The following is a 16,711-nucleotide window of genomic DNA, read 5'->3' as shown; positions in this document are numbered from 1 at the left end:
CCCACCCCCCACCGTCCCTCCCCTATTTCCCCCCAACTGACCCCAGTGTGTAGTGCTCCCCTCCCTGTGTCCATGTGCTCTCATCGTTCAACACCTGCCTATGAGTGAGAACATGCAGTGTTTGATCTTCTGCTCCTCTGTCAGTTTGCTGAGAATGATGGTTTCCAGGTTCATCCATGTCCCCACAATATTCTATTATTTGATACCCTCTTTCTACCAGCTCTCATTCTTAACAAAGTTATATTTAATTGGTATCTTTAGCCTTTTCCAAATTCAAAAAAGAATCTTAAAACATTTAAGATTATTCCCTTTTTATAAGATAATATTTTGCATATTTGTTGATGCCTTTTTTTAAATCACACAAATGAAACACCATTGTCTTTTGCACTTAACATTATTTTTACATGTGCAAGTACTACCAAGGATTTTCATTATTTATTGTCCCAAAATAAACCACAATATTATTATGGTAAAAACTACATAGCATGAAATTTACCACCTTAACTATTTTTAACTGTACTGTTCAGTATGTTACGTATATTCACACTGTTGTGAAACAGATCTCCAGAACTTTTTCATCTTGCAAAACTGTAACTCCATACTTACTAAACCCAACAAATCCCTTTTCCCTCCATCCCTTTGCGCCTGGCAATCATCATTCTGCATTCTGTTTCTGTGAATTTGAGATACCTCATATGACTGGAATCATAGAGTATTTGTCCCTTTGTGACTGGATTATCTCGCTTAGCATAATGCCCTCAAGGTTCACCCATGTGACAGGATTTACTTTTAAAGCCTGAATAATATTCCATTGTGTGAATACACCACATTTTCTTTATGTTTTCATTCATTCGTAGACATTTGGGTTGCTTCTACCTCTTGAGCATTTTGAATAGTGCTGATAGGAACCTGAGATTGCAAATATCTCTCAGAGACCCTGTTTTTAATTATTTTGGTTATCTATCCAGAAATGAGGTTCCTGAATCATAAGGTAATTCTATGTTTAAGTTTTTGAAGAACATTTATGCTCTTTTCTATAGTGGTTGCATTATTTCAAAATCCTAAGAGTGCGTCAGGATTCTAATTTATTTCCATCCTCACCAACATTTGTTATTTTCTGTTGATTTGGTAGTAGCCACCCTGCTATGTGTCAGATGATACCTCATTATGGTTTTGATTTAAATTTTTCTGATGACTAGTGAACATCTTCTAGTGATTACTTGGGCATCTTTTTGCGTGCTTAAAGGCTGTTTGTATAACGTCTTTGTAGAAATCTTTATTCAAGTCTTTTGCCAATGTTTAAATCAGATTATTTGATTTTGTTGTTCAACTGTAGAAGTTTTTATATATTCTGGTTATTAAGCATATCCACTCATTTTTCTGACTTTTATTATGGCTTATTTTGGTCCTGCCTATAGGTTACATTATAGATTGCTTTTAAATTTTACGTTTTTTTTTTTCTGTTTGAAAATGGATTTTTTACTTCAATTTATGAAAGTATAGTTTCACTGGATATAGTTGGCTGCACATTCACCTTTGTTATAAATCAAAGCTTGCAAAAATACCTTCATTTCAAACATTTTAAATGTACAGTTTTGGACATTAAGTTATCAAAAGAGATTTAATGAGCACTAAAAATTTGATAAGTTAATACCCATATAAAATGAATGAACAAAGAAATATTCATAAAATGAAGCTGCTCAAGATGATTTCTCAAGGCAGTTTTCCTAAATTCTTGGATACCTCTCATGTGATAAAATGTATCTTAAAAGTATTACAAACACTGTGAAGGCTATTCATTTATTTTTTAAACAAGTAAAATTCTGAAAGGTACATCTCATACCATGCAATAAAAATAGAGCAATATACGGCTTATTATATGAATATAAACACATGACTGTTATATAAATAAGTTAAATCAATCTGTATTATTTATAAATTTTATAAATTATGACAATTGCAACTCTTTTTTTTTTTTTTTTTGAGATGGAGTCTTGCTCTGTTGCCCAGGCTGGAGTGCAATGGCACAGTCTTGGCTCACCGCAAATTTCTCTGCCTGGTTCAAACAATTCTTATACCTTAGCCTCCTGAGTAGCAGGGATTACAGACAGTCACCACCTCACCTGGCTAATTTTTGTATTTTTATTAGGGAGAGTGTTTCACCATGTTGCTCAGGCTGGTCTTGAACTTCTGAGCTCAAGTGATTCACCTGCCTCGGCCTCCCAATATTCTGGGATTACAGGCATGAGCCATGCCTGGCCTGAAGTTCTTCTGATTTGAATAATATGAGAGTATTTCAAAGTTATAAAATATGTTAATTTGAAAAATGATAGGTCAAAATAAAAAAAAAACTGAAAATTTTCAGAAATACTGAGTGAATTAGAATTCAATGTATATGTTTAGCGATAAACAATCGAATAATTAGGAGTAGAAGGATTTTTTTAAAAAATACAATAAATAGAAAAAACCTAGTATTTCCTGAGTGCCTACACTATATTAGGTTCTGTACCAAGCTTCTCTAATCTCCTCAGCACCCTCCTGAGGTCAGTACTAGAATTATCAAAGAAACTGAAGTTGAGAAAGAATTGAGTAACCTATCTAACATCACATGCGAGGCATCTGACATTTGGTAGAGCTAATTACTAAAGTTTTCTTTAATTATAGGATTTTTTTTCTCTAAAATTCAAAATAACCCAAAATTAAGCAAGACTAGAGGTATTCAAATAAAAACAAATATATTAAAATATAACATATTTTAGAAAACCAGAAACTTTACTGTGGGACTAAAATAAACAAAATAACACATCATGAACCAAAATGTAAAAGTATAGGGTTCTAAATTATCAGTTCTCAAATTAATGTATAGTAATTCCAAATAAACTTCCAATAGATTTTTGTTTTGTACTAGACCAAATTTTTCTAGAGTTTATCTTAAAAATAAAATAGTTGGTATAACCATGGCAAATTCACAAACAATAGTAATGCAGGATAGTGGATTGCACTATAAGATAGTAGAAAAATATTATGAAGCATCAGTAATTCAATGCCAAAAAAGGCTTCTGTATCAATGGACAAACTAAAAAGACCAGAATTATGCCTGAGGGCGTAGAAGACTTCTGTCATACACTTATAAGGATCATTTTTCAAATAAATTGGGAAATTGATTTTTTCAGTAAATAATATTTAAATCATTTTAAAGGATATGTGAAAATTAAACAACTTTTACTTCATATTGCATATTTTCTAAAGAAAACAGTGTTTTGTTTTTCTTTCTGAAAAAGATATGTTGAATACATGAGTTGAAAATAAGAAAATTTAAAATAACTTGTTCAGATCATCCATATAAAATTAGTTTTATAAAAATATAAAATGCATAAATAAAAATGAAATTGGAGACTATTATAACACATAAGGATGAGGGACCATTGGGTTATTCATATGTAGAGAGCTGTTATAAACCAATAACTAAAGATTCACCCTACAGCAGAAAATGACTGAGAAAGTAGAAAATTTATTGAAGTAGAATATCAATGCAAGTAGATATTCAATTAATATATGAAGTTGTTTAATCTTATTATTTATCAGATAAATGCTATTTAAACTAACAAAAGATTTGTCATGTTTCACCTGTCATGTTAGTAATGATGGAATTGAATGTTCATATCAAGTGATCCTAAAGATAACTCCTCAAAGTAGAAATTAAAATAATTTTTTTGAAGAACATTGGGTAATTTGTATTACATTTTACAAAATGTACCTGCACTTTTGCCCAGGTATTTATCCTAGAACAATTATTTGAGTGTGCACAAAGGTAGCTGTTTATTAAAATAATGAAAATTGGAAACAAAATTAATTTTGAAAGCTCAAAGAAAACTCTGATTTGAGAAAGTGTTTTACAATATATCATAAAATTTTTAAGGCAGATCAAAAGTCAGTGGTATGAGAATGTCCAAATTTTAAATTATGTACATTAGAAACAAATTTATGGAAGAATATATATCAAATTCATGCTTATTTCTACCAGCTGAGTTTGCAAATAGTTTTTTTTTCTTCTTTGTTCCTTTAAAAAATTATCTGCATTAAGCATATGTTATTTCGGGCAGGAGAAAAATATTCTCTTTAAAAAATACAGTCATTGTTGGACAATAATGTGAATGTACTTAATGCACAGAACTGTACACATAAATATTATTAAAATGGTAAATTTTATATTGTGCACACATAATTGTACCACAATTAAAAAATAAGAATTTCAGTTCACATGTATGTCTTTCTTGGATTGAGCCTCCAAAGGTACAGAGGGATTTCTGTTGAATTTAAGGCTATTCTTGATGTTGGCAATAATACAGAATGTGCAGCTAGGAGGGTGGCTGTATTGAGCTGATAGAAGTGCATAGTATTGATTCTTGCATCCCTTAGAATTGACTAGCCTTTGAACAAGGGCAGATTGCTTATGTCTTGAATAGACTTAAAATTTTATCTTTTCCTATATAGCCCATTTAGAAACTATGATTTAGAGTCAATTCACAATAATATGTTTATATTGCCAAAGACATTGCTTAAATTTAGCAATTACAATTTTTATTCTATTAAAATAGGTATATCTTTTGATGTGTGAAATCAATTCTTGCTATCATAAACTTATAACCTAGTAATATAATGTCTAAACTCTGAAAAATAACTGAAAAAATACAGTTTTTGATGGACTTTAGGAAAGCTCAGATCTTGTTGGAAGATCCAGGCATGACTGAAGAGATGGTAGCGTTTAATAAAGATTTTGAGTGATGTGAAGAATTTCAAGGAACAGGGAAGGGGAAAGTGTAGAGTTTTTAAGTAAAGGAATGGGAATAGATGCTGAGATTGGGATACTTTGCCAGAGCACAATAGCAAGAAGTTAGGGATGAGTGGAATGAAGCTTATGTGCTTGAGATAATGAACGGTGAGGCAGCAAAGTTGGGTTATGACTAGAGTCATTGATTTCAAAACCTTGATGGGAAACAAACTGTACTGAGATGACCATGGCCACGAAGAAATGGAGAAGGGTAAAATTATAAGCCACAGCACATCTTGTGAAACTATAGTATTATATTCAGAAAAAGTAGTAGTCAGCATTAACAGTGAAAAAGAAAAAAAAAGAGGGAGGAGTATTTTTAGGGATATTACAGAATATTATCTATAGAAATTGGCAATAAAAAGATATAGGGGCATAGTAGGAATTTAGGAAAGAGAAGTCTCAGTCCATTAATGCTGCTATAACAAAGCACCTTAGACTAACTAATTTATGGACAATAGAAATTTATTTCTCACAGAGGTAGAGGCTGAGAATCCCAAGATCAAGGTGCCTGTAGATTCAGGTGTCTGGTTAGTTCTCACTCTCTGCTTCTTCTTGCATTCTCACTTGGTTGAAGGGGTGGAAGGGATAGGCTATACAGTAGGCTATATAGTATTTGTCACAAATACTGATTTTTTTTTTTTTTTTTGCAGGCTATACAGTATTTGTCACAAATACTGATTTCTAACACTGTAGCATTGAAACAACGTGTGGTAGAGGAATGATTTTGATAGAACTTTTATGGAAACAGGCTGCAAGCAGAATTTGACCCATTGGCTATAGTTTATTGATCCCTGATTTACTCTCTCTGAGCCTTACTTCTGAATGGGTTGTGGGGGGGAAACCCTATCATCACTCTAGAAAGTTTATTAGATTTCTCCAGGCTTCTTCTGGCTGTAACATAGCAATCTATTTTTATCTTGCTGTTTTGATTCCAATATCCCTCTCTAAAGAGCCATGTAATAATATCAGTCTAATTGACAAGGTTTGTACATTCTCTATCCTCAGCCTTATAACGTGTGGTGCAAATATTTTGCTAATTGGCCTTTGTTAGTGGTGCTCATGGAATTTGTTTAGGTAGCCAATAATGTCTTATTTGTGCTGAAAAAAAGTTCATTGATTATATATCTTTCTCTTGAGACTTGTAGACATCTAGTCCCTTGAACTGTTAATCTACCTTTCTTCATGATTCTTCCCTCTGCAGCATTGTAAAACAAAGTCTTTAATAAGCACAATTGGCAGCAATTGCATCTATTCAACATTGCAACTTAAACTCCTAACAGATTATAAGAAATCTTAAAATTGTTCCCTCAATCTCATACTCCAAGGGAGCTATAATTAATTTTGAGTTGTTACTTATACTTACATCAAAAAGAAAATATGTATACAGTTATGTTATATATTTTTTATTTGATCATTCTTTGGGGTAAGACGTAATATGTTTACATAAAATAATATAATGTGAAACAACCAGATACTTTCCAAGTGTGCTTGATTTGTTATTCAAGTATGAATTCTGCTAGCAATCTTAGTCAAAGGCCAAAATTTTACTACTATAGTCAGAGCCCTAAGGTTTGATTTTAGAAAACCTGTCTTTATTGCATTTTCTACTTTTAAAGCACTCTGTGTTTTATGTTAAGGTCAGACCAGTTACATTCCTCCACAGTGCTTGGTGTTTAAACTAAAAGATTAAAAGCAAGATAGAAAAATTTTCTGCTTAGGGTTATCCCCATCCAAGTGTGTATGTGTGTGTGTGTGTGTGTGTGTGTGTGTGTGTGTGAAGACATCAAATATTAACTATTGTTTTGCAGTCCAAGCATACTCTTTAATTTTGGATGAAATTGATAATACGCATACTTCTAATTTAGCTTTATTTTTTTTCCTCATCAAGAAGACAGTAAAACTATTAGCACATCATTATAAAAATTATAAACTTTCAATCTAAGAGGGAAGCCAGAAGATGAGCCTTGGGGAATTTCTGTGTCTATGTTCAAGTTTTGCTCTCTCTGCTATAATAAATGAGTTCTTACATAATCAAATAGAGTTGAAACCTTGGTGGTTGGTATAGGGAAAATATAAATACAAAATTAAATGCAATATCAGGCAGTGGTAGTATTCTCCATTTGTAGAACACATAAAGTAAACAAAAAGTTAAAGGAAAATAGTAGATACTATTTCCCAGTTATATCCTGAGTATAATCTAACATTGCATTGGTATTAGAGATGGAGGAGAAAGTATTTTGTGAAGTTCATAAAAATAAATTAGATACTAAAGCATTTTGATAATCAAGTGTTGAGGAGTATTGGGAAAAATCATCAATTCTTTTTCTTTGGATATTTAAAAAATTTTTGTAAACATTAAACAATGGAAAATTACAATAAGGCGAAGAAAAAGAAAAACAGAAAAAAAAAGATAAACTGCAAAGATGGAAGATAAAAATAAGTAAACAATTCTATCAAAACCAATTTATGGCTGGGTGTGGTGGCTCACTCCTGTAATCCCAGCATTTTGGGAGACCAAGGTGGGCAGATCACCTGAGGCCAGGAGTTCAAGACCAGCATGACCAACATGGCAAAACCCCCTCTGCTAGTAAAAATACAAAGATTAACTGAACATGGTGGCAGGCACCTGTAATTCCAGCTACTCTGGAGACTGAGGGACAAGAATTGCCTTAACCTGGGAGGCAGAGGTTGCAGTAAGCTGATATTGTGCCACTGTACTCCAGCCTGGGCGAAAAGAGCGAAACTCCGTCTCCAAAAACAAAACAAAACAAAGCAAACGAAAACAAACAAAACCCAACTTATTCCACAGCTTAATGCACTACATTTAAAAAAATTGTACCCCTAATTTCTTATCTGCGGCAGATTTCTTCCTTTGTTACTAGGAAAGTACATGTTAGTCTATATGGACATTTGAAACCAACTTTGGTGTACAGTTTCATCAGTGATCACTGTGGTACCTAGATATGAGATGTAATGAGAAATATTTATAGTGAATCTGTGGCATTTGGGGTAGAAGTAAATTCATTCAGTGTTGATTTGCTATAATAAGTGTTTACCTTTCTGTTAAATATTGTGTTCAAAAAAGGGGAGAAGCATATATTTTCCAGCACAGAATTGGTAGTACTTTTCTGGAATATAGATTCAGTATTGATTGATTATGTTTTTATTTTCCTTCTTTCTTTCCTTCCTCTCTCCCTTTCTTCTTTCTCTTATTTCTTCCTTCCTTTGTTATCTTTTGAGACTTCACATTCAGCCTTTTGTATTTTCGCAAAAAGAACTTTTGAATATTGCTACAAACTATAGTTTTGTACTAGGAGCATTTCAAATATTCATAATTTGTTGCTTTTGGCCAAAGTCCATCACAATTTCTAGAGTACAGCACTGGCTCACTATGAGCCTTAAGCATCTCAGATGTTTTAAGCACGATAGAGCTATAATGAGCTTTTGAATGTGAAAAACATCCAAATGAATTTCATTGCCTCAGATAAGCACATTTCTCATGTAAGTTTGCCTTTACTTTTGGTGTAATCAACTAAAAAAAAAAAAAACGAGTTAACTGTTTGAAAAGTAAAGTCCTTTTATAAAGCAGTAAGAAAGTTGTCTTTCCAAGAATTGCTCTTAAGTTATCTTTACACAACAGCATCATTTCAAAATAAAGCACAGAATAAGGGTCATGTACAAGATGCTCTAACTTGAAAGGTCTTTGGATACGTATGTTTGGATCTAGAGAAACATAGTGACATCTGCGTTTGATTATCGTTAGATGGATAAATTCTATTTCTAGGACTGTATTTAAAACATTGCAACATACACAATGATATTATATGTTCTGGGAATATGGCACACAGCGGTTATTTTTAACATAATTATAGATGTCTAACAGGTTGTCTTTGAAATAAAGTATTTTTTAAAAGATTTTCATGGAAAAATTAGAATTCTTCACGATTCAAGCCATGTTTATATTAGGAAAATTTAAAAAAAAACTACTTGAATAAAAATTTGTATTTGCTTTACAGTTGTCAAGATTGTCAAGATTAACTTTACAGAAACTTTGGGTTAATTGCTAAAATATCTAATTTGTTCAACTACTCATATTGTACTTCTTCTGACAATGTTAAACAGTTAAAGAGAATGAGAAAACATGATATTTTTTCATCAATCAGTACTGAATCCATATTTTAGAAAAGTACTACCAATTCTGTTTGTTCAGAAAAAAAATTAGGGTAATTATAATATAGAAAAAGAATTAGCAATACATGCATTTTTACTGTAGACCAGGGCTCCTTACCTCTAGGAATCAAATCACTGTCTATAGATAGAATCATTTTTACTCTGTTGCTTATTTATCTCCATTTTTCAGATTGTTTTAAATTTTACAACGATGGATCTATACAAGAGTAGTTTGTGCTGGTATGACTACATAGAAGTAAGAGATGGGTACTGGAGGAAATCACCTCTCCTTGGTAAGAGATCTTTTACCTTTTATGTGGCTGTATATCTAATCTGTCCTGTCCAAAGAAAATCAACCAATTCTTTCAAGAGTCATCTTAGAGTTAAAAATATACGTGACTAAAATTATTTTTATTTTAATGATACTTTTTTCTACCATACCCCAAATACTCAAAGACAGGCAAATGGATAAATACATGGACTGATTAATTAATTTGAGCTAGCTTAAGTTACGAGGTAACTTAATACCTGGATTTAAACATAATGATTTGGACTAGTTTTCTCATGTATTGTGACTATCATGAGAACTCCTCACAATGTTTCTGTATTTTTGCCTTAAGAATAAGTTTTGATTAAAAAAAAAAAGCTAACTGTGGGTATGTATATATAGATAGATAGATAGATAGATAGATAGTGTACTTATGTGTTTTGTTTTTGTTTTGTTGCTAAGCGAGTAGTAGAGCTATTAGGTACATGTTTGGTAGCTGGCTTCCTATGCCAAGCATATCAGCTCTTACTGTAGACATCACAAATTTGCTTCTCAGAGAGCTTTTTGTGGCTGAGAAGACACTTGGAGTTTGTGTCTTAAATTGTAGCTTAGATTTGGTGCTCATGAAAATCTGTTGCCAACGTTTAACCACAGACCACACTATTAACTTGCACAGGCAGTTTACTGTTGCCCTCTGTTTTACTTAAAGGTGAGAGCTGTTTGAAGCACGCAAACATCTACTCTATATTGATCCTTTTTGAGGGTGTGACTTTTTCTTTATTTTTAAGTAGTTTCTCCTTGTGTTGGTGAACCGTATAGAATTTTTAACATCTAAAACCTACTGAATGGGCACAATTGTATTAAAACTGACAGCAGCCATAGTAATTCCAAGAGATATGTAGAAATGTTTAAAAATAAAGAATTGAACTAATTTGGTAAGTCAGGTTAAAGAAACCATTGCCTTCTACATTTACTTTCTTAGCCTAGAAAAAGCAATTTTTTACATGTGCGTGCACAGGCCAAAGAAAAAATATTTCATTTAACTCATATTGGAGAAACAAATCTAGAGTTGAAATTCTGAAAAACACTTCCTTTTAGGCACCATCAGCATGACATGGCTTAGTGTATAATGGATGACCAGAGTGACACAGTGTAATCATGGTTTTAGTGTGAAAATCTTTCCCTACTATATCTTCCAAGACTGTGCTCCAAGAAGTGCAGCCCTTAGGCTGGTAGCATCAGAATCATCCAGAAAGTTGTTAGAATTATAGAAAATTGGATCCCACTCTATATACTCTGAATTAGGGTTTGCATTTTAATAGATTTCCTAGAAATTCAGATGTATGCTACAGTTTAAAACACACTGCTCTGTATTACCTGCCTCTAAATTGTTTAAAACACACTACTCTGTATTACTTGCCTCTAATTTGCTTTGCAATTTAGGAAACTATGTCTTCACCTGTTAGCTGTTAGGACGAACTTGCTTTATGCAAGTTTGCTACCATTTTTCATACACTAAAACGATGTATGCCATTTCCAGAGACACATAAAAATGGATAACATTGTAATATGTTTGTAGAATTATTGCATGTGCTTTTTGTCGTATTTAGGCATTTTGTGATCATGTGAAAGTTTAGAGCATAAAGGCAGACATAAGCATAAATATTTGTGGAAAGAAGAGGAAGAAAGAAAGGAATGACAGATATTATATTCATTTGTTGTAATTCATATTTATAGATACAGAATTAGAAGAAATTAGAACTCATGCTCAAGTCTTCTGATAGTATTTGTTATTTTGCCTATAACACTACATATTACAGCTTTGTAGAAGAGATGGAATGTGTTCAGGTACAGAAGATATTAAGAGTAGCCTCAGGGTTTTCCTCAGGTGTTATTATTGAACCTGGCTGAATAAAGAACTCCACTTTGACTGAGAGCACATTCTTAACCAAGTCATTTCCCTGCTGTTGGCCAGGCTGACAATTTGAAACTACTTTCTTAGGGTGACTTGCACCTTTTTCTGTTCCCTATTAAATAATATTCCCCACTTTGATGCATCATTTGATCTTTTTCAAATACTGTTTTTGAGGAACCATCTTACTTCTATATATGGTAATGATACTGACATCAGTCAGTTACTTTGAGGCTGATGTTCAAATACTTCATAAATAGATAAGAAGATATTGTTTTGTTGATCTACCATTAGTAAGTAAATATTAAGACCTAGTTGTGGCTGTAATCACTTGGAATAGAAATGTGAACTAAGTCAGTGTTTACATATTATTTGTGCCTAGTACGAAAAGAAAGTAGACTATAGAGTCCTACTTAGGAGTTTCTCTTTATTCTTTTATTTCTTTTAGGTAGATTCTGTGGGGACAAAGTACCTGAAGTTCTCACTTCTACAGACAGCAGAATGTGGATTGAGTTTCGTAGCAGCAGTAATTGGGTAGGAAAAGGCTTTGCAGCTGTCTATGAAGGCAAGTCACATTGAATTTTGGAGAGTAGTTCATCTTATATCTCAACAGAAATGTCCGTTTCTTCATTTCATTACAATGACATTGTGATCATATTTTTAAATTATGAATTTTTCTGAATCTGTATTTTAATATTCATACAGATAATTTTAATAAAAATACTCAGTGATTTAAATTACAAGAACAATCTGTTTTCTGGTATCAGTGACATAATAATATCTGAATGTGCTCAGGATGCGTGGGGAAAAAAGCAACTGGTGCAAGCACTCTTAAAGTTTCATTGTTTCATGATAGTTTTAAAATGTTATGAAGAAATTATCATTTTCCATTGTACTGATTTTCTGTCTGTTTGGTCCCTGTATTCCTGAAATACTTTTTATTAGAGGAAATTGCACAGAAAGTAATTGTGCCGATTTCTGGGCCATGCTTTATCTAAATAAGAGAGTCAGCATTTGAGGAAGGACTTATTAAATGCTTTGTTTTATGCTTCTCTGAAACAATAAACTGGCATTGTGTTTTCTTGGCTTTAAAACAAGCTCCTTTCTTGCCAGGTTGTGGGTGGAGGAGACACTTCCTAGTACAGCAATTTAAGTAATTTTGAAGACAGAAGATTTCTGCTTCCTTTAAACTTTTAAGTAAACTGAAGCATTTTGTTTTAAGGATTAACTGCCTAGCAGTGAAGAGGATTATTTAGAGGGAGACACAGACACTGCACACACGACACTAACTCACTGCCACAGCCCCAGTGAATTCTGTTCGGGATGAATTCTGTTTCTGATGAGTTATTTTACCTGCATTCGAAAGGCCAAAGGAAGCAACTCGGAGAATCACATAACAAACTCAGAGAGAATAAATTCACAAAGCCACTAAAAGTTTTTAAAGGTTAAAAAATGCATTTTTGTTAAGACAGGATTACAAACTATCTATTCCTTGGACATTATCTGATATTGGTAGTTATTGGACTAGGTTTTTTTTTTTTTAATCTTATAAATATCTACTACATTAAACCAGTCAACTTTGATTTTTATTGCCTGGTCTTTATGTACTGAGCTACAGGAGCTGAACTTAAATTTTAACATAGAAGACAATGAAAACGAAATGGCATATCTAGGCTTAGTTATTTGTTTTTTGCTTTCTTTAGCAATCTGTGGAGGTGAGATACGTAAAAATGAAGGACAGATTCAGTCTCCTAATTATCCTGATGACTATCGCCCAATGAAAGAATGTGTGTGGAAAATAACAGTGTCTGAGGGCTACCACGTCGGACTGACCTTTCAGTCCTTTGAGGTAAAGTCTTCCTGGCGCATATTCTCTATAAACGACAATGGCATTTAAGAGAATCCTCATTAAATCGGCAAAGAAACAGAGAATCAGCTTTTTAATCAGCAAAGAAGTAAAGGATCACTCATAAAATGCAACATCAAGAGCAAAAGGTTTTGTTTTTCTTCTTTCCTAGTTTGCAGACATTTTCAAGAAGATTAAAGTGAGTTTACATTATCTGTGCTATTTGAATTAGAATGTTTGAAGTACTGACAATAGTTTCTTTTGACAAATGCACAGGCTTATTTCACAAGACTGCTGAGAAGGTCCTTTAAATAACAGAACTTTTGTTTCTCATCTAAATTAAGAGGTAAAAAGGTAGACAGTCTTTTTTGTAAGAAGAACAAAATATTTTTCACCTTTTTTTAGCATTACACAGATAATTGTTTATATCAAAATTATGGATTTTAAATGCTCCTATGAATTTTCAACTTCCTTAAAAATATTTGTCAGGGGGATCAGCAGCATCGTTTTGTTACTAGATGGAGAGCCAGAAGAAACAAAAGCTAATCAGAATTTTTGGATCAAAGTCCAGTTCCAAAACTACCAAACTGGCTCATGAACCATTTTTATGGGATGAGCGAGACTGAGTTAAGGATTTAAAACCAAGAAATAGAGGAATGTGTCAGAAATTCCAGAGTATGTTTAAATCAAAGGGTCGGTCTAGAAATTGAGAGCTTAAGTTGAAGTGGAGAGGAACGATGAGATGCTGGTGGTAGGTCCTAGCAAGGGTTGGAAATTTAGATGTGTGATTGGATATGGAGTCTTTACTGATTAGAGGACTAATTCACTAAGTGATCAAAAGGCAGTAATGACCCTTATTACTCAGTGGGTAGTAATGAGCACTAGAAGCACTAATTGCCCACTGAGGACAGTGACCATGGTTATGGTCGTGTGTCTGTAGGACAGCAGGAGCACCAGGAGGATCCAGGCATTACCAGTAAACCCAGAGAATCTCTCATCCTCATCCTCAAGCCTGTGTCTTCTGCTCCTTTAGTACTTGTCTCTGTCCCCTTGCATGTACCATTTAACTTCCCAGACAGATTTCTGTTTATTGCCAAAAAATATATACTTTCTACTTTAATCATTATGTAATTTTTTATGCTCCTGCCCATTTTTTTTTGCATTTTTAGAAACTTTGCTGCCATTATTTGATAGACAGTTGAACTTTGTTATTTTAATGCATTAATAAGTTTGCAAATACTGTTCAAATAGACCAGTTTATTGTTGATAGTGAACTAAAAATGAGTAGAAAAATTTCACCCATGATTTGGACAAAAAGTTTCATAAACATTATCTACCCAGTGTCTGTATTTGCTGTGTTGTGTGATATTTCAGGAATTAAGAGATTAACTGTCTTTTAATATGTGATTCAGTTTTTTGTGGAGTTCTATTATAGATGTGATACCAGAAAATGCATTTATTCTGTCAACCTGAAAACTGATGCATGACATTGCTAGCTTAGTTGATTTGCAGTTTTTTTTTTAATTGATCAATGCAATAGCAGTGATAGTCTTCAAAAATATGAGAGCATAAGGACAAATGGAAATGATTTGCGTCTTAGGCACTTAGAACCGTACAGACACATAGTAGTCACTTAATAAATACTTGCTTACTGAGTGAATCAGTGATTACTATGCTTAATGACCTTGGAAAAGTCATGTCGTAGGATGGCTGACAGTACATTTTATTTATTGTCTCTAGTTTCCAGTCCTATCTTCATATTACTTTATTCCTTTATGTTTCTGCCTCCCTTGTGTTTTGATATCTGATAGACCTCTCATCTTTAAATGGCCAAACCAGAACCATTGGTTATGTTGTCTTACTCACTAAACTCACTCTTATTTAATTTATTTCAGCACATTTCAGTACTTTTTCTCACCACTTATCCAACAAAAATCATTAATTCCACCTTTTCTCTTAAGCCCTTCAGCCAGTCTATCAGCATATTTCGGTTGCTTTGTCTTCAAACTATACCCGGTACACAATGACTTTACACCACCGTTTCCACCATCCTCTCTTTGCTTGGAACACATAGTGAGAGCCTCAGGTTTCTACTCTTGCTCTGCATATCCCATTCTTCACCTCACAACCAGAGTGATGCTTTTATAATGTATTACAACACTGTTCTACTTACAGGGAGTTTCAGTCACACCTAAAATAACATCTGGACTCTATTATCATGGGCCACGGCACTTGTGATTTGGCCTTTGGCTCCTTCTTACTCCCTCTGTGTCAGCTCTTCTCACCCTTTTTTTCTTCCTCAGAAACACCAAGCTCACTCCCGCATCACAGCATTTGCCACTGATGTTCCTCTGCCCCAGGTGTTTGCTTTTATGCTATTACTTTATTTGGATCTCTGCTTAATTACCACCTTCTTAAAAAGTTCTTGTCTGATAACACTACTTAAAATATTTTCTGACCTACAATTATCTCTAAGTTGAAGTGGTGAGATTTATCTCTAAATCATCACTCTGTTTTATTTTTAGTTAATTGCACTTCCAACTACTGGAATTTATACAGATCTGTTTATCTACATGTTTATTATCTGTCTCTCTCACTAGAATATGACCACTAGCGGGTTAGGATCTTACCTGTGTCACTGGTCATTGTATTTTCAGCAACATTGTTTGTGAGATTAATGTTTGGTAATAGATGAGATAAATGGGTGGATGGATTATATGTAAGTCAGTGTATGAGTGTGTGATGTTTGGTGGCTAGAAATGAATATACTCTTTCTTTATTAAAGGCATGTAAGTTTCCATGGACAGGGAAACAAGTCTGGATAGATAAAGATTTAGATTATGGAGTACCTGGCATGCTGAATTTGGACTAGAGATGCTGAGTGTCAAGAAATTCACCAGTAACAGTATTTAAAGGTGCCTAATAAACATCTAAATCTTCTAGATAAGGAAACTGAGTTTATACCATTAACCTAGTATCACACAGGTGAGAGCTAAAAGAGCATCAAAACGCAGGTACATTTGATTCTGATTTTATTTGCAAATTTGCCTACTCAGTGAAATTTTAGAAGCCTAAAAGTCCTTCACAGATGTGTACAGAGCAGCAAATTTTGAGTCACCGAATGTTCCTGTTGCCAGCTGTGATGTGCCTTACTGAGCAAATCCGTGTGTCAGATTATCCTCTTTCAGACATGTATGCATACATAGTGCTATTGGGTGAGAGTTTAGAATTAATAAATGGACAACCTGTATTAATGCTTCTTTAAACAGAAACATATAAAACAAAATGTTGTGACTAGACTCTCACAGGAACGCTAACTCTAGGAGCAATGAATCAGTACTTGCTAGTTCAGTATTCTGAGCAACTTAATAGATGTAACTAGTGTGAATATAAAAAATCAGCTTTATATATTTTCTTATTTGTTCAAATAGTCATTAGGTGGTTGTTTAGTCAGTTATCTGTTTATATCAATTAATTTCTGTTTACATATGTTTTCAATATGTATATTATATATTTTATATATATTTATGCTCAAAATTTGTAATGAAAATATCCTCATAAATTTCCAATATTCTGTGATTCTGCCTGACAAAGTATAGTTTTTGTCACTGATTCTAGTCTTTGCCTTTATTCAAAAACAGTTTGTATTTTTGTTTATTATTCTTTTCTTTTTTTTTTTTT

At 33.2% G+C, this 16,711-nt stretch overlaps 1 protein-coding gene across 2 annotated transcripts in view; it reads left to right on the top strand.

The window, feature by feature from the left end:
* The window catches only part of TLL1 (tolloid like 1), a 239,333-nt gene that overhangs the window by 153,911 nt on the left and 68,711 nt on the right, over positions 1-16,711 (top strand). For both annotated transcript variants that reach the window (XM_017525955.2, XM_037737571.1), the window contains 3 exons: positions 9,195-9,297; positions 11,633-11,749; positions 12,888-13,033. In XM_017525955.2, the coding sequence (XP_017381444.1) occupies positions 9,195-9,297; positions 11,633-11,749; positions 12,888-13,033 (366 nt within the window). The remainder of the gene's footprint in view (positions 1-9,194; positions 9,298-11,632; positions 11,750-12,887; positions 13,034-16,711) is intronic.

Source organism: Cebus imitator, unplaced genomic scaffold, assembly GCF_001604975.1.
Source record: "Cebus imitator isolate Cc_AM_T3 unplaced genomic scaffold, Cebus_imitator-1.0 Scaffold40, whole genome shotgun sequence".
NCBI lineage: Eukaryota > Metazoa > Chordata > Mammalia > Primates > Cebidae > Cebus > Cebus imitator.
The sequence above is the reverse complement of the archived record's forward strand: the minus strand, read 5'-3'. Positions and strand labels throughout refer to the sequence as shown.